The sequence below is a fragment of the Pteropus alecto genome, unplaced genomic scaffold, assembly GCF_000325575.1.
Source record: "Pteropus alecto unplaced genomic scaffold, ASM32557v1 scaffold106, whole genome shotgun sequence".
Taxonomy (NCBI): Eukaryota; Metazoa; Chordata; class Mammalia; order Chiroptera; family Pteropodidae; genus Pteropus; species Pteropus alecto.
In genome coordinates this window covers 10,438,313-10,455,815 of record NW_006442103.1, presented here as the reverse complement: position 1 = coordinate 10,455,815, position 17,503 = coordinate 10,438,313, and the positions used below count along the sequence as shown (strand labels likewise).

Sequence of the window (17,503 nt, the reverse complement as noted above, 5' to 3'; positions counted from 1 at the left end):
GAAATAGTGGAATCGGTCATGAAAATGTGTGAGACCTTTTGTGATTTAAAAGCAACCAAATCCAGAGCACAAGGACCCGACTGCTCATCAGTGAATCTTGGAGCCCCAAGAATGAATAAATTGACTCAATTTGGCTCAGGCTCGGGAAGCAGAGCTCAGTGCACTTGGAGGCAGCAGGTCGGCTACGCTGTCAGGGCTTGCATTCAGGAAGCATTGGGGAAGTCACGACACATGCAGTTTGGGTCTTCATGTCTGTGCCAAGTTTCTTCTGCTAAAGACTCTTTACTGAGAAATGAAAACCATGGGGAAACTGCCTGAAAGTTCCCTTGGGGGAGCCTCTAGGTGACTTAGAAGGGCCACAGGGAGCCAGAATGACTTGGGTTCAAATCCTAGCTCTACCTATCAACTGCAGTGTAACTTTGGAGATTTAACTTCCAAGTGGTCCTGAGAGTTTGTTTCAGTAGGTCTGGGACAGGATTTAGGAATCTGTGTTTTCACCCAACCCAACATGTGACTCTGATATTAGAACCCTAATTTAAGGCTATTTCCTAGAAGCCACATTGCCCCTTGTCAAGCATGGATCCTGGAACCAGACTGTCTGGGTCAATTCCAGCTCTGCCAATTCAGGAGTTGTGTACCCTTGGGCAAGTTATTTCATCCCACTCTCAATTTTCCCATCTGTAAAATGGGGGTAATACTAGCACCTATCTCATGGGATTATCATGAGGATCAAGTATGCTACTTGGGTAAAGCATTTAGAATGGATCCAGTTACACGGCAAACACTACTTGTGATCTAATTACTTCAGAGTTTGCAAGCCTTTATTCACAACTCCAAAATTTAAAAAAGTCTAAAAACTTTTTATGAAGTTTGGCACATATTAATATGGTAGCAAAACCTGATGTGAACTAATGGGAGGCCATCGATAGTCATTATTTATCCCTTATTTTATGAATATTAATAAACTAAATTGAAATATTAACAGGTTTGATTATGGAATGCTGCTCCACACCCCCTAATAGGTATTATGTACTATACTGCATATTCATGTATTTCCTAAAAATATGAAATATTCTCAATTTCATAACACGAGGGGTTCAGAAAAGGAATTATGGACTTCTATTTTATTATCTTTTGTTGGCCGGAGACCTTGTGTGACAACCAATGTGAGAACACGCGCCCCCTGGTGACTGCAGGGAGCATCACGCTGCAGGAAGGCAGGGAGGGGGCAAAGCCCCAGGATCAGACAAGGGCCCTCTGGCCCACGATCCAGAACAATTCTTTTTAGCACATTTTAAAATGTCTTCAAGGCTGCTGTGTGGGCAGAGAAGATATCTCTTCAGTTAAAAAAATTAATATTCAACTTATGAAAGCAACAAAGACATTACTTAAGTTGTTTAAAGTTCAGCATGTAGATCTTATTGTATTTATAAATCTAGCAAATGTTAATCACTTTTAAGGGGACTTTGAATATTAATAACATTCAAATTCATTTATACATTTTTAATATATTTGATTTCCTCTTTGGAGTAAATTCTAAACCAAATGCAAACAAACAAAAAATAGTACTGTTAAAGTTCCCATAGTGTATAGTTTCCAATACACATAATATATGTGTGCATATATATATGTATATACATAAAATCGATTACAACTTAAAATTGATTAGTCTAAATTTATTACTCAATTACACATTCTAAATTAGAATCACAAATTACCTTCCTGAGAATTTTTAAGTTGCTTTACCAGTTTACTGAAATTTCCTAATCCCAGAATGAATCCTGGCCAGGAGGCAGATGGATTAAGCAACTGCTACCTAGGCTCAAATTCTGTTCCGTATCTTTTACTTCCTGAGAGAATACTTTCTCTTAGCTTCTCTCTCAGAGACTCCCTCTTCTTCCCTAATAGAATGCAAATCAAATGCCCTCCAACATGTCTTTCCCTTTATACTTAGCACAACCTTTAAGCTTGGATCAGCAACCTTTTTCTGAAAAGGGCCAGAGGGTAAATATTTTGGACTTTGTGAGCCATTTGGTTGCAACTACTGAACTCTGCCACTACAGCATGAAAGTAGCCAAAGACATTACATAATGAATGAAGTGAAGCAGTGTTTAAAGCTTTATTTATGGACACTGAAATCTGAATTTGGATATATGTGCATGGGTAAAGAATTAACAGTACTTGTTTCACCAGTCTCCATAGAAATCATTCACAATGTTTGAGACCAATTTTATAAAATAGAAAAGGTGTTACTTGCAAACAGTATTATTACTAGATACACTGTCACATCACAAGACAAAAAGCAACTTCAGAGATGGGAGGGGAGCCTCAGGCCCCGCCCCTTCAGAGTGGGCAGGGTTAAAGTCTATATAACTTTGGAGACATTGTTTAAGGAAAATTAGGTACAGGTCTTAGAAGGGGACTATGCAAGTGAGGAGCCCTGAAGCTTAAGCAGCAGGTCTGCTTCTTGAAGGAAGTTAAGAGTGAAAATGCCTCGGCACAGAGCAGACACACAGAGCTTAAAATACTACCGAAGAACTCTGATTCCAGCCTGTTCCCTTACATATTAGGTCCTCAACAAACCTCTATTCCATATTGCTGCTGACCCATAACTTGCCCCACCACAGAAAACAGGTTCTAATGAAGTTCTGCTATTCAACCAAGAATGACACAGACTTCCAATAAGGTCTTATCATTTTGACTTTAATGATTATTGCTCATCTGCAAGGATTAATATTGCATTCATTAAAAATCGTTCAATACAAAATAAACTTGTTCCCCCCAAGTTGCTCTCCACATGCTCCCTCTGATGCCAGACATTTCTCCACAGTGTCCTTTGTTACATGGCTTGACAGAGACGGAGCCCTTACCTATTATTCCTATGGACACAGTAATAGATATGGGAGCAGGGGGCAGGCCAGAGGGCAGCAGGACCTGGGCCCCTTTCCTCCAGCATAGCTGACGCGATGGATACCACTGTTGGCCAGGCTACCTCCCCTAGAGGAAGTGGTGTTCTGATTGGCTGGTCACATGCCCTGGGCAAAAGGGCTTGAACCATTAGCATCTATAGAGAAGCAAGCAAGGTCACACTGGCAAGGAGTGGGAAAGGGCTGGGTAGGGAGAAACAGGAAGGGAAAGGGGAGAAGTTTTGGCAAGATCATAGTCCCTGCTAGGGAGTTGCAGGGTGAAAGCTTTCCTTTCTTATATTCCTGTTTTAATGTCTGTCTCTCTGATCAATGGCAATAGAGAAATGCAAAATTTCTAGTACCTAGCAATAATGCCTGACCCAATTTTGAAGGATCACAAGCTAGAACAAGTTGAGGATTCAGAATCCTGGATAATTATATACTTAAAGCTCATGAGCGTAGAGCTCATGTGACCATGCAGAAATGCTGGTAAGCAGGGTGCATGGCGTGGGGAACACAGCTCTCTGATCTCTGCGAGAGCCTAGCTGGGGAATTCTTTCAGAGAGTGAGCTGGGACGTACTGATCACTTTCTCTATGCAAAAACTGCCCTTTAAGATCTCTGTTCAGGAACTTTTTGTGACATGTGTCGATCAAAAGTGGTACCACTTCTGCAAAAACTAATGTTATGCGGGGTCTAAAGTTCCAGCAAGTTATATGAAGTTAGATTTCCCTCACCGTGGCCCGATGTATCCTTCCTCTTCCTATCCACATCTACCTCCCTTTAAGGATTTTAGGTTGCAGAAGCATAGCTGACCAGAAATCTGCTCTTAAAGGATAAATCCTAAAGACAGAGCTCAGTGCTTTGTACTGAATAATGGCTCAAGAAATTTGCCTTCGGCACAAGCTGTATGGGGCAGAGCCGATAGAATTTGCTGCCATGGCCCCAGTTCACTGAAGCTACAAACTGTGGGCTAGAAATAGACAGATTCATCGGAGTTTGAGACCAGCATTTCTCTAGACTCAAGTCTGCACTCTTAGCTCTGACGGTCTGAAAGAGAAACTGATAACTAGCCACTTGAGCAGCAGTTTCTCAGTATTAACTTTTAACTTTTTTTTTTTTTAATATAACAGATATAAATGCTAGGAGCCAAATTCAACTTAATAGAGTGCAATCTGGTTAAAAACCTGAAAAAAGAGAAGGTCTGGGTGGAGTGGAAGAAGAACTGTACTAAACCCTACCGGATCTTAACAAGCAACACTCACTAGTACACATCTCTGAACCAGACAAACCATCTTCACACAGGAAACAGGGCTTGGAACATCGAGGGGGAATTAACATGCACCACCTACATCTAACCTACCTGGCTGGTAGGTACTATCCCTGCTCCTCTGAAGAAATCAAAGAGCACTGATTTCAGCAGCTAGGAAATGGGCTCTTTTAAGGCAATTTAGACATTGCAGATTGTTCCACATAGAAGGTACCTTAGCATTTCCTGTTAATAAGGTACCCACTTAAGACTAAAGTCCCCAGAAATGGTAAAGAAAGAATCACCTTTCTGGGCTGGAAGAGAATCCTTCTTTAGTGACTAGGGTGAGAAACCTTGAATCTGTTTCATCTAAAGAGCCATGAGGCAAGTTCCTGTGTGGTCTGCAGAACTTAGATAATGAGATGAAAAAACAAGAATGAAATTATAGAAAAAAAAATCAAGAGGAAAAGAATAAGAAGAAAATAAAAGTTATCTTAAAAAATATTTCTTTTAGAGTTGTGTGGTTCATGTGGACTGGTCCCTGGCAATGTGGTCCATTAGTATCTGTAAAGGAAGAGATGGACTGCTTAGCATTGTCTCCCACATCGGAGTCCCAAGAGAATCAGAAACAGATACTCTCTCCAGGGTCCCTCCCCAGCCCAGGCTGGGGGTCCCTACACTCATTCGCCAGGGATCACTCTTCCCTGTGCATCTGTAGGGCTCTGACAATGCCCTCTCTGGTTTCATCTCCGCTCCTGATGATATGAGTCGTGCTTTTCAACTGTGACTGTATATTAGAATCATCTGGGGAGCTTTTACAAAAAAGCATGGCCCCCATCCCAGACCAACTGTATCAGAATCTCTGGGAGGAAGGACCAAGCGCTAAAATTTTAGAAAACCTTTACTTCTTTATATTTGCTACTTGAGATACAATTTCTGTGCCTACCCTGTTAGTCTGAAGCAAAGTTCTTGAACTCTTCCAAATCAGGTGTAACGTCAGCTTTAATTAAAAGCTGGCTAGTCAGCCTGTTCTTTTCACTTGCTTTCCCCCAAGTTACCTGTAATAATTGGGTTTGAACGGCCCATTTTTGTTGAGTCCCAGATATTTTGCTTGGTCATCTGTCAGCTCTGTCAGGTGGGCATCAAATGATGGCAGGTGCAAGCTGGCAACGTACTCATCTAGGAAGAACAAAGTGGCAGGGGAGCAGACCCCATTTCAGTTATGATCCTCAGGGTATAACTTCCCCTTATTTTCATCTGAAGCTTTTTTAGAGAGATGACAAGGGATAGAATAACTCTGAAAGAATCTACAACTCGAAAATTTGCTCAATTTAAAAAGCTCTCGACACTGCCTAAGCAGGGTACTTCTCTCAGTACACCCAGAATGCGTTTAGAAAGCCACTTACCAGGGTGGCAAAAATGGGGTGCACTTGTACTTCCCCATCCTTCTCTGGCAAAACTTTTGGCTTCACCTCAGTGGCCAATGTGCCATGTACTACTCCCACCTTCCTTAACTGGTTTGTAGTCATAATATGAATCAGTGGGGACATCAGTGAGTTCAAAAGAGCCCTGTGTCATTAGCATTTATCTAGGATAAGATCCACAAAGACCTCAAATCTTAGGATCAGAGATTTCTAAGTCAGCGGGCACAAATTTATGACTTTTCCATAGATAAGCTTCCTGGACTTTACCTTTATAAATACAAATTTTTTGAAAAACCAATCTGAGATAAGCTGTTGGAGAGATGAGAACAAGAAGTTTTTTAGTTTTAAGAGCACAGGGGTTTGGGCTGACCTATTATAGGTGGGAGGTGGCACCACTATTCAGAAAGGTAATGAACTAGAGATGATGTATTATGTCACATGAACACAGCACAGCTGTCTCCAGGAATGACAGGCTGTTTGCATATCTACACAAAGGATGGACAATAAAGCCCCTATTTGTTTCTTTTTTTCTCCTCTTGGTCCCAGGCTGTCTGCAGTGGTAGTGGGAAGTTTACTGAACTTCCTAAACCTACATCTACCCTAAACCATCGTGCTAAGCATTTTTACTCTTTAGCTATAATTCTTACAATTCTCAATGTACACAGTATTAGTCTCACTTTACTGATAAAGAAGCTGACACTCGTGGAGATCAGAACCTGTCTTGAGGTCCAAAACCATTAAGTGTTAGATCAGAGATTAGAACTCTGACTCTAAATCCAATACTTTTCATGATACTCATTTTACCAAACCGTGCAGCAGTCTGTGATCAATATAGGTTTCTGTTTTTCACTCACCCATTTTCTTAGGAAGCAAATATACGTCTTGTTTGTATCGTCCCTCTGGTGCATTATAGAGTTCTATCAGTGCCAAAGCCTAAATTGGGAAAAGAGGGTCAGGAAACACAAAAACACTTCCTAGACAGGGGCCGGGCAGAGCGCACTCTCACTGGAACTCTGATCTAGGCCCGGTTCCACTAATCTCAGGGCAGGATACACAGACGTGTCACATACCTGTGTGGTTGCTGTGATGGACAGAACAAAGGTGGGAACTGTGGAGCAGCTCAGATTGAGCAGACGACCCTGGAAAGAAAGCCCTGGGATGAGCTGCGTTGTGCTTCTGTCTCAGAGTCCAACGTCACACCAGTCAAGCAAATGCAGGAAAAAACTTTATACCCCTCTGGACTCAGTGGGAAGAGGGAGAATTACAGCTCCTGATCAGGATTCTAGGTTTTATCTTATTTTCTGCAAGCCTGCCTGAGTCTCACAAGCCGAAGACTCAGTTGTGGTCAGGAAATGGTATGTTATTTGGTAAAAAGCGGGTATTGTTTGAGTGATTCTCTTCTGGGGACCGGGCCATTTGAGAAATAGCTCTCTATCCAAAAGCAGAGTTCGAGGAAACGCAGGCCTGTATTTGCTCCCTCTCCCCTGTGGGTGTGGCTGCGCTGCGTGTGTGGCAGCAGCGAAGCCCTTCTACGAGTGTACCTCTGCTAGGAGGACGACGCGCTTGCCATCTGGCCAGATGACATGGTCCACCTGCGAACGGACTCGTTCCCACGTCAGCTCCGGAGTGCGGAGGCTGGTCTGCAAGGAAGACAGCACAGATGACTGTGGCTGTCACGGAAGGAAGGGGGAAAAGGCCTAGCAAGAAAGAATGAGAGGCCTTACCACATCGATTTCCGTATTGGAGTGGCCCATATTGCATACGATACAACTGTTTTTCATGCGGTCCAGATGCTCCCGTGTCACTACATTCTTATTCCCTACAAGCAAAGGAGAGTGGCTGAAGAGATGCCGAGGAGCAAAGGTGCCGACTGGTTTTCGGTCAGACAGGGAGAGGGGGTTCGCAGGTCACAGGGGGAGGAAGTTCGCAGGTCGTCAGCAGCGTGTGTGGCTGTGAGAAAGGAAGTGCGCACTGCGCAACAGCTCCTAGGCTGTTGGCCGCCAGGGAAAAGGCTCTTTGTTCTGGAAAACATGCTAAGGTTCTGATGGCTCACTCTAGTCCTGAGATTCTTATACCAAGGGCGAGTGTCACTTACTTTATATGAAAGTCACTCAGACCACTTTGAAGAGCTAGCCTCAGAGTTAACACTCCCCCATGCACCCCAAAGCCCTGACACTCACCTGTGCAAGTTATCACAACATCGACTTGCCGGATGACTTCATTTAGCTTCACCACCCTGAACCCATCCATGCTGGAAGAAAAGGAAGGACAATATGAGCAAAGCGAGGAGGCAGAAGGGACAGAAGCTGGTCACAAAAATAAAACCACCAAATTTTCTTCTAAAGTCTGATCTAGTGCTACCTCTCAGGGATGGTAAGTCACAAGCTGTGCTAAACTATACACACGGGCCTCTTCTGACTCCCCAAGAGTCCGCCCAGGTAGAGAAGATGCCAAGAAGCTCTAGGAGTGCCTGGGATTACAATGGAGGGGACAGAGCAGTCTTAGCCTTCTCTCCCTTTGAGAGATTTCTGCAAGGAATGGTTACCACGATTAATCATGAACTCTCAGAAACATAAAGTACCTGGAGTGACTCGAATTCCCCGTCCTTACCAGGCCTGCAGGGCGCAGATGGGGTCGATTTCTGTGATGTAGACGATTGCTCCGAGGGCCTTGAGAGCAGCACAGCAGCCCTTTCCCACCTGTAGAGTATGAGAAAGAATCAGGTTGTCCGGTCCGTTCAGGCATGGATGTTGGGGAAGAGAGGCTCTTTGGGAGATGGAAATTAAACTCCCTGACATCACCAATCCTTTAGCGAGCCCTTGGAAGGACGCTCCAACCCAAGCAGAACAGAAACAGATCTCGATTATGCTGTGACTGAGTCTGGGAGGTGATTTAGCAGACAGTCCAAATCACAGCAAGGGCTGGGGCCGGGAGAGTAAAAGATATCAAAGGAATTAAAAGTATTACCTACTGTTAGGGAAACAAGGCCGAGGAAGAGCAACTAGAACCTCTAGTTTCTTATTCCAGAAAAACCTGACAATAACTGTCATTTGAGGTATTACCTAACTCAAGAATGGCCTAGCAGCTCTGGAACTCTGTGGCTCATTGCTGATGACAACAAAATCTCCTTCACTGATTAGAGTTTAGAGACCATCAATAGCAGGCCACTTCAGAGTCCACCCTCCACTCCACTGTCAGTCACTAGTGGGGCTGAAATGCTACACAGTCGCTTGAATTAAATATCATGAAAGGTTATTGTTATAAATGGGGAAAAATGATGCCAACATTCCATTTCACAAGGCAAAGTGGTGAAATCTGAAAACTCAACTCACTCTGTATGTCTTTATTCATAAACTCAAACAAAAGACTGTTGCTATTATTTTGAGATACATTATCTAAAAGCATATTTTAAAGCCTGCACCAGTGACTGTACTGATAAGTCTTCACTCAACATTTCTGATTAAGTCTATAAACAGACAGACACTAAGACCCAGCTATTTACCTCACCATAGCCACACACCACCACTTGTTTCCCACCAAACATCACATCTGTGGTCCTCTTCAGGCTGTGGAAACAGACAAGGGCTCAACTCAAACATTATTAGCTCAAACATAGTCCCTCTGCACCAAATTAAAGTGTGGGGCCATATTCCACCGGAAGTGCAACTGGAAGCTGGCTGCCTCAGTATGAAATGGACCCCTCTAACAAGCTTTTAAAGCTAAATGAAGACCAGGGGACAAGACTGGAGCGACACAGACCGACACTGCCACCCAACCCAAATCTACCGCCAATGACTCTGACCATCTGTACACTTCAACCTACCCATCCAAGATGGATTCTCGGCAGCAGTACAAGTTGTCAAACTTCTGTTTGGTAACAGAATCATTGACGTTCATGGCTGGAACACAGAGCTTCCCAGCTTTGGAGAGCTGATACAGCCTAAAAGGGGAAGAAGCCACAAAAACAAAGGAAAACAAAGTTAGCTGGTGAAACATAATATGTGGCAAAATCTGCCTAATTCTCTTCAAGCTCCATGCTGCCCTCCCCAGTCTTATTTATTGCCCAAGGACATTTGTAAATAAGATGATTTGTCATCCCTCCTCACTTCATTTTCTCCACCGCCTCTCCCTCTTTTTTCTGGAAGGCAGAAAACCTTTATATTGAAGAAATTTATTTCTCTTCCATAAAAGGTGATGTATTCCCTTGGATCAGCATTTTCTCAATCTTTAAAAAACCCATGCCTACTTCTGATAAACGAAGATTATCAATGATTCTGACACAGTCCCCTGTGTGTGTGTGTGTGAGAGCACGTGCAACGTGCTCCCAATCGAGAAACACTTTTTCAGATATCTTTTAGTTACTCTGACAAGCCAGGAATATTTTGCCCAGGTTTATTTTTGTAGTGTGTATAATGTATAGTTTTACAAGAGCATTTTTTCCTATTTTAAATATAAAATTATAATACAATATTGAATATAGTTTCTCAAGATATGCTCACTCCCTACTTCCCAACACTGGTTGAGAATCACAGTGGAATAAGTGGGAGAGAAAATGTGAGGACTAGAACCTGAAATAACTTCCTCTTAGGGCCTCAGTTGTTCGAAAGTAAAAACTCAAAAGTTTGATCTAACGAAGACACTCCCATTTAGTTGCTACGAGTCTGAAACACAGCCCTGAAGTCTGACAGAGACCAGAAGAATCTGCTGAGGCGAGGACACGAGGGGCGGCTACTCCAGAATCTGTTACCTGTGAACACCAGTCACGCTCTCTTCCACAATGCCTCGGATCTTCTTAAACACGTTTGGATACTTCTTATAAACCCAGTGGGTTAAGTCTCCCCCATCATCCAGGATCTACAGAACAGCCAGAAGACTTCTATGGGCATTCAGGCTGCTAGAGCTGGGGGGAACTTTGAACCCACTTTCTGGACTAGTAAGAGAGCCCTGTATGTTTTGGAAGAGCACACCTCAGAGCTCCTGGGAGCAGGTTTAGACACAGTCTAACTGGAAATACAGTCAAATTTGTTGGTGTAAATGGTTAAAGGGATTCCTAAGTTTGTTCTAGGCTCCAGGGAAGAGTAAGTATTATGCTAACGCACACTCATTTTTAGTCTAGAGTCTTGAACTATATCGCCCTTTGAATGGAAAAGGAGAGCTGGGGCAGGAAGGAAGAAACCAGAATCCTACTCCATAGCAGTACCACATCATTTCCTTCTATTTTATGCTGCTGTGTTTGAGCCACACGTGTTCGGTTAGTCTTACCCTGCCCCCATCTGTCCATTCAGTACTCAGACCCATTCTGAATAGGTATCAAGCTGAACACTTTGGCAACGAAGTAAGTGCATAAGACCAAACATCCAAAACATATTCAGGGAACCATGCTTTGAGGGAAAAAAGGAAACGAATCTATTGACAAAGGTGTAGGATGAATACGCATGATTACCATGTTGGCTTGCCACCCATCCATGTTCACACAGCGGTCAATGCACCACCAGAAGTCATCTTCCGACTCGCCCTTCCACGCGAACACTGCGACTCCTACAGAGACAGAAACGAGTCAGGGGCTTCCTCCTGAGGGCGTGTCCTATACCACTGTCACTTTCTGTGCTCCACGTGGAAAGGGAAAGGCTACAGAAACTATGCTGCAAAGGAAACAACTTAGGAAGGGCAAAAAGTCAAAACAGTACCTTTAGTTTAGAAACCGGTTAAGAATTTAAGGGATGTTTGTTTCTAAAAGTATTTTGGAACCTTAAAATGTTATTCTTTGGCCAGTTTTACACTTGGAACTCGACCCTAAGGAGATAAAATGCAGTGGAAATCAAAATGAAGTTGTTCACTAGAACGTTATTTACATTAGCAAATATCTCGAAAGGATCTAAATGTTCAACATGAGGAAAACAGTGAAGTCAAGTCACACGTCCATGTGACTGAGTATGACAAACGACGCTGTCAAAGTATTCGGTGACATGGAAAACTGCTTCTGATAGTTATATTTAAGTTATAAAATTGTACACATACTGAGATTTATTTCATCTCTGTAAAAAGTGACTAGAAAAAAAAATTAGTCAGATATTATCTCTGTATCAGGTTTATGTTTGTTCTTTTTTTTTTGGACTTTCTAAATTTTCTGCAATAAACACCAGAAAAGAGTAAACAAAAAAAACAAAAGCATTATAAAGTTGCTTTCTGAGGCTCCTAGGAAGATGGGGGATCCTTAAAGAAACTTCCTGATGATTTTCTTCTGGACATTTTAACAATAAAAATTATTTTGTTTAATTGAACTCACAAATGGCCCATACATTTTCAAAGCAATACTGAATACCAAAGTATCTAAGGAACTGTCAATACAGAAGATGCTTCTTATATTCTCTCAAAGTGATTAGACTTACGGTGAAAGGAGACCTGCTGAGCTCATACTTCTATAGCTCATACAGTTTAATATTCTTCTATATCCATTTAACATTAGTACTGGGCATTTTCCCATGTAACTAGGTTCTTTTCAAAGATTGTCGTTAATGACTAATAATATTACACCACGGATACAGATAATTTTATTATCTATTTTCTTCCTGTTGATATTTTTATTGTCCTCCAAATTTTACAGCCTCTAGGCAGACACTGTAAAGATAACTGTGATAAATAAAAATTCTGTTTGGATAATTACTTTGAGGCAAAGTTGGTATTAAAAAAAAAAAAAAAAAAAAGCTGAACTCACCAGCTTCGGCCAGTGCTGCAGCCACTTCATTCTGAGTGGAGTAGATGTTGCATGCAGACCAGCGGCACTGAGCCCCCAGGGCGCAGAGAGTCTCGATCAACACCTGTGCAGATGTACAGCAGGACAGGGTGAGAAGGAGAAGGGCCAGACAGGAGTGGCATGTAAGAGAACAATACCCAGCGGCTCCCAGTAACAGGTGCTACACCAGGGAGTTCCAAGAGGGTGCGATCCAGCTAGGTCCCACGGCAGTATCTAACGTCACCCAAGAGGGATGTTCTGAAAAGTCTTAACATTTTTATAACAATCGTATTTTTGTAAATCTAGATCTCCCTACATCAGGTTTCTTGAAAGCAGGTTGCACCTATACAAGCTAGGAAACCCCATACTGTGTGACAGGGAAGTCCCACCTAACAGCACTGGGAGGTCAGACAGACACGGAAGAAAAAACGAGTTAAAAAAAAAAAAAAGTATTTTTCCCCCTCATCAGAAGTCTCTCTCTCTTCCCCCACCGAACTCACCGCTGTCTGGGCTGTGATGTGTGTACAGCCCACTATTTTAGCACCAGCCAAGGGCTTCTCCCCCTGAGCACGTTTCCTGAGTGAAATCAGAGCAGACATGTCTGTGAAAGAACAGAGGATTTGAGCTAGGTCTGCACTAGCAGTAACATCGATTCCTGCCCCAGCAACAGCTGGGACCGGTCTGGATCTGTTGAAATACAGTTAGAACATAGAGAGAAGTTAGAAAAACTCTAAGCATAGTTCTGTGGTAACTGGGAGCTTTAAGAGCAAAACGACAGAAGAGGGTTTTTATCCAATCGCTCAGATTGTCTCTCTTCCTCTCCTGTTTCAGCCTTATAGGCAGAGGACTGAACAGAGAATAAATTCCCAAAACTGATCAAATGGAGGCTGAGTCGAATTATTCATTTGGGAGAAGGAAGTTGTTATGGCATTGGCTAGTGGGCTCCTAGATGAAACTATCATACCGGGAAGAGCTTTACCCTCAGCAGAAGCCACCTGCATCTGTTTTTCCAGCCTCTAACTCTACTCTGTCAGTCTCTTTGGTTTCCATACTCTCTCCCAGTACGGAACATACTTTCAGCGAGAAAGCAACAAAAGAATAAAGAGACCTTCCTGGGTGTGGGGTGGAGAGACCAAGATTTAACTGATTGTTAGTCACTTTTACTCTTGCTCCAGCAGAGGGTGCTCAGGACCAGAGATCAAATGAGACCCTAGGTCACCACATCCTGGGCTGAAAACCCTCCCACATCTGCTGCTTCTGGGAATCTGGGTCTCAGAGACTGGCAGCTATGGTAGGATCCCACAGAACTAACCACCATGTAGCAGTGACCCAAGACTTGCTGACTCTGCAAGTAGATCTCGGAATATGGTGTCACGGGGGATGGGAGGAATAGAAACTACTCTGTCTAATTACCCCACGCTGAGAACAGGAAGCAGGGAGAACAAGAACAAGAATCCTGAGGCTCGAGTTCCATATAGAGAGATCTGTTAGAACAAGAGTCCAGGATACTGGATTTTCCAGGAGACTTTCAAGCTAGCTCTCAAGCCTTAAATTGTTTGTGGATCCTGATGACCAGCAATGGGTGGCTTCCGGTCCCCTACCCACTCCCTTTCTTTACCTTGCTCTGCAATCTCAATCTCCCGGCGTCCAAATTCTGCCTGCTTGATGTTCTTCACGCAGAAATTGCTGCTGCCCTTGGAGTTGGTTTGCTGCTTCTCTCGGGGGGAAACCTCATCATCAGAGCTATCTGTATAGGACGCAGCTAAAGGCAGGAGAGAAAGACACAAGGACAGAAAAACCTCAATGGCCCCAACTCCACCGAGTGCGGTCCCCAAGGGACTCTCATTTAAGTTAAGCCAACACTCTTAATTGGAGTCACCTTTTACATCACTCTCAGTACTACTTTTCCAGGGTTTAATAAATGATATGAATGAAACTGTTATGGACTTTTAGGGTTGTGGCCTTTTTACCCACCCTGATGATACTCTTGCCATTAGTGCTTATGATAAGGAGCTACTGATCTCAATCTGGCACTAGCCCTAGTGAATCCCAGATAATAGGAACACTTGGTCCCAACTGGAAATGGAACCAGACACGGCAAAAAGGAAGAATAATTTAGGGCACATAAGGAATGCTTTATCTATAGATCACCAGTCTCTAACTTAAGCATATAAAGCATCGATCAGAATCATGTGGAAAGTTTGTTAAAACACAGTTGTCTAGGCCTCACCACCCAAAATCCCATGCAGTAGGTCTCAGGTGGGACCCAAGTCTAACAAGTTCCCAGGCGCTGCTGATGCTGCTGCTCAGAGGACCACACTTTGAGAACCACTAATTTGGACGAAAGTGACAAGACGGTCTTTCAAGGGTAAATTTTACGCTAGGTTGTGCTCAAAAAATAGAGGTAGAAAGGAATGACACAAAAGGTGAGCAGCTCTGGTTCTGTTATGAGCCCTAAGATCACTCGAGAGGTTCAACTTTACAACACAGCTTCACGTAAAAGCTACAAATGTCCTTGTAGATAGAGATGGAGGAGGATATACAATAAGCACGCCTTATCTCTCAAACCATTCTTTACTCTCGGAATTGAATATTTCCCTGATCACTGAAATCGGGTCTCTCTCACTGACTTCTATATACTCTTACCTAACATAAATACTTCTGTCCCGCCAATACAGTACTCCTAAAGGTATCTATGTCCTAGGGCAATTTGACTATATCACTGAGCTTTTAAAAATGCTCCAGTGGGTTCCCATAACACATGGCTATCAAGACCTTTGACAGCGTCCTTAGAGCTTTCCCCGCTCATTCCATCTCCTTCCTCGTATAACTCAATCTTTCACAAGTAATTCTTTCTTAGCTACAATTAGCCTATCCCACCTTTGTATCTGTTACTCCAAGACACCTTATCATTTGATAGCCAGTATATTTAGAACCTTTTCTTGCACACAGGCTCTCAGTGAGTCTGTATATTCGTTTCAGTACTCAGCCCTGTATATCACCATTTGCTCTTGTCTGCCTATCCTGTCTATATTGGGTTATCAGTGGCACAGGGCAGAGAATAAGTATATAAAATTTATTTGTCTACTTGTTGTTTTATATTCCTTATATATCAAGTCTAGTCCTTAATGTTAATAATACAATGCAAACAATATACTGGCAAAAGACAAGAAATGGTTTGGGTACAAATTTCTTTGCTGACATTAATGGCAACCTCTGACTTTGGGCGGACTTCTTCATCTTTTAACAACGTCTCCTCAGTTGAACATGTGGGGCTTGCGTGCCCTGGTGGATCCTTCGCTGTTGGGCTCCTCCGCTACTCAAATTCTAAGCTTCTATATCCTTTTCCACGTTAATTTTCTAGTACCCCCTCTAACGCTGAGAAGGGCACAATTCAAACCAGAAGAGAGACCACTCATACAGGGCTGACACAGGAGAGAAGAACTAAAAAGAAACGGCGCTGGAGCCACGTTATAGTAGTTTGGATCTTTCCCACTTTGGAGGCTGACAGGGAGGAACACTTCAACGTAAAGGGTAACCTAGTAAATGAAAGAAACCAAAACACTAATTTTTACTGTTATAATTCAAGCAGTCTTGGAGATAAGAAAGAAAAAGTTAGAGTATGTCTTACATAAAAAAAATTAGAAATTTTGCTTCCAAAAGAACGCCTCTTTTCAAGGCCTGTTCCATCCGCCAAAATGCCACTGATTTTCTCCTTTTGTAACATGGGCAGATACATGTGGGAGTGGGAGCCGGCCCAGAACCACCGACCAGGAACTGGCCTCAGACCTCACGCAGCGGCAGCTGGGGGAAGAAAGCCTCTAGATGACAAAAGCGTCCCCAGCTACAAGGCTGGCTGGGAACATTCCCATGGCCTAACCACTAATTATCAGCTTTCAGCACAAAGACGGGCAGTCCTGACATGAGGTATTTTTGGATTCTAGATAAGGGAGCCCTGGGGAGAGAACTAGCTTAAGGCTCTGGAACAGAGAAGGGAGATCAGAGAGGACAGGAAGCGCACCTACCCGAACTGTAGCTGTCAGTGGAGGACTGAGAGATGGAGCGAGACAAAGATCTTCGACCAGTCTTGGTGGGGAATTTGGAGAACTCCTGCATGTCATCAGCAAACTGGATTTGCTATAAGAGGAAGACAAAAAGTTGAAAATTTAGATTCTATGAAATGCTCCATTTTTTAAGGCCGTACTTTATTTTCTCTAAAAGTTATCATGTGGCTCCTACAAAACCAGCAACTCTCCCACCAGAATGAGGGCAGGGAGAGGCCGCTTTCTGTCTCCTCCCCAAATGCCAGTGACTGTCTCTGTCCAATTATTTCAGCAGAATTTTTTTGCGGGGGGCGGAGCGGGGGCAGGGGAGCTTAAGACCCAACTTCTTTTGGTATTTTCACAAATCTTCCTTTCCACATTCCATATAGTTTTTCCTCTTATAACCTTGACACATTAAACTCTTTACCCTTCCTCCTGACTCAATTGAAAAAAAGGCACAATCTCATAGTTTTCTGCTTTTTTCTTTTTTTCAGAATATTCTCTTATAGTACATTCCTACTCTGAAGTTAGCAACGGTCATCTTTTTTGAAAGAATTATGAAGAGATGCCTTGAAATGGTGATGAGCATTGGGGTGCCAATAGTCAGAGTCCAATCATACACCTATACTTCACAAAGCCAGTGTAGTACCCCCACACCCTTCTAAATCCAGTAAAACACCAGAATATACTACTGAAAGAGAAATTAAAAAACACACAATATAGTAAATTCCAACTAATTAAGACTAATTTGAAGGAAAGACAAAATAATGACTTCAAAAACTTCCTTAAAGGAAATAAACCAGAACTAGGTAATTGTTTGAAAGATACTTGGAAAACTGGCTTTAATAAATAGCAAATAGTTTACAATTAATATTACTTATAGATAAACTAATGGGTATTTCTAAAGGGTATGAAAACACTTTCTGCTATAAATGGTTTAAACCTTCCTCCTGTGCAGTAATAGCCAGAGATACTACTATTGGGCAGCAGGCCTAAGAGAAAACGTGAGTTTACTTCCTCTCAAAACCCACTTTGGTTCAACATCCAATTTCACAAGATATTTTCTTTAGGCTATTGTGTGAAATGAGGAGGCAGAGTCCACAGGCTGTTAATTATTAAGTATAAGAACAGATCCTAAAGGCGTGGAAG

General features: G+C 42.7%; 1 protein-coding gene across 2 annotated transcripts in view; it reads right to left on the bottom strand.

Annotated features, from left to right (window-relative positions):
* Positions 1–2,682: 2,682 nt before the first annotated feature.
* AHCYL1 (adenosylhomocysteinase like 1) overlaps positions 2,683–17,503 on the bottom strand; it is a 34,074-nt gene continuing 19,253 nt past the window's right edge. For both annotated transcript variants that reach the window (XM_006919613.3, XM_025052220.1), the window contains exons 2-17: positions 16,337–16,448; positions 13,930–14,073; positions 12,812–12,912; positions 12,294–12,396; positions 11,022–11,116; positions 10,326–10,432; positions 9,402–9,518; positions 9,081–9,144; positions 8,189–8,277; positions 7,759–7,829; positions 7,303–7,397; positions 7,120–7,218; positions 6,649–6,717; positions 6,433–6,511; positions 5,213–5,333; positions 2,683–4,718 (exon numbers count right to left, since the gene is read on the bottom strand). In XM_006919613.3, the coding sequence (XP_006919675.2) occupies positions 4,712–4,718; positions 5,213–5,333; positions 6,433–6,511; positions 6,649–6,717; positions 7,120–7,218; positions 7,303–7,397; positions 7,759–7,829; positions 8,189–8,277; positions 9,081–9,144; positions 9,402–9,518; positions 10,326–10,432; positions 11,022–11,116; positions 12,294–12,396; positions 12,812–12,912; positions 13,930–14,073; positions 16,337–16,448 (1,473 nt within the window). In that variant the 3' untranslated portion in view covers positions 2,683–4,711. The remainder of the gene's footprint in view (positions 4,719–5,212; positions 5,334–6,432; positions 6,512–6,648; positions 6,718–7,119; positions 7,219–7,302; positions 7,398–7,758; positions 7,830–8,188; positions 8,278–9,080; positions 9,145–9,401; positions 9,519–10,325; positions 10,433–11,021; positions 11,117–12,293; positions 12,397–12,811; positions 12,913–13,929; positions 14,074–16,336; positions 16,449–17,503) is intronic.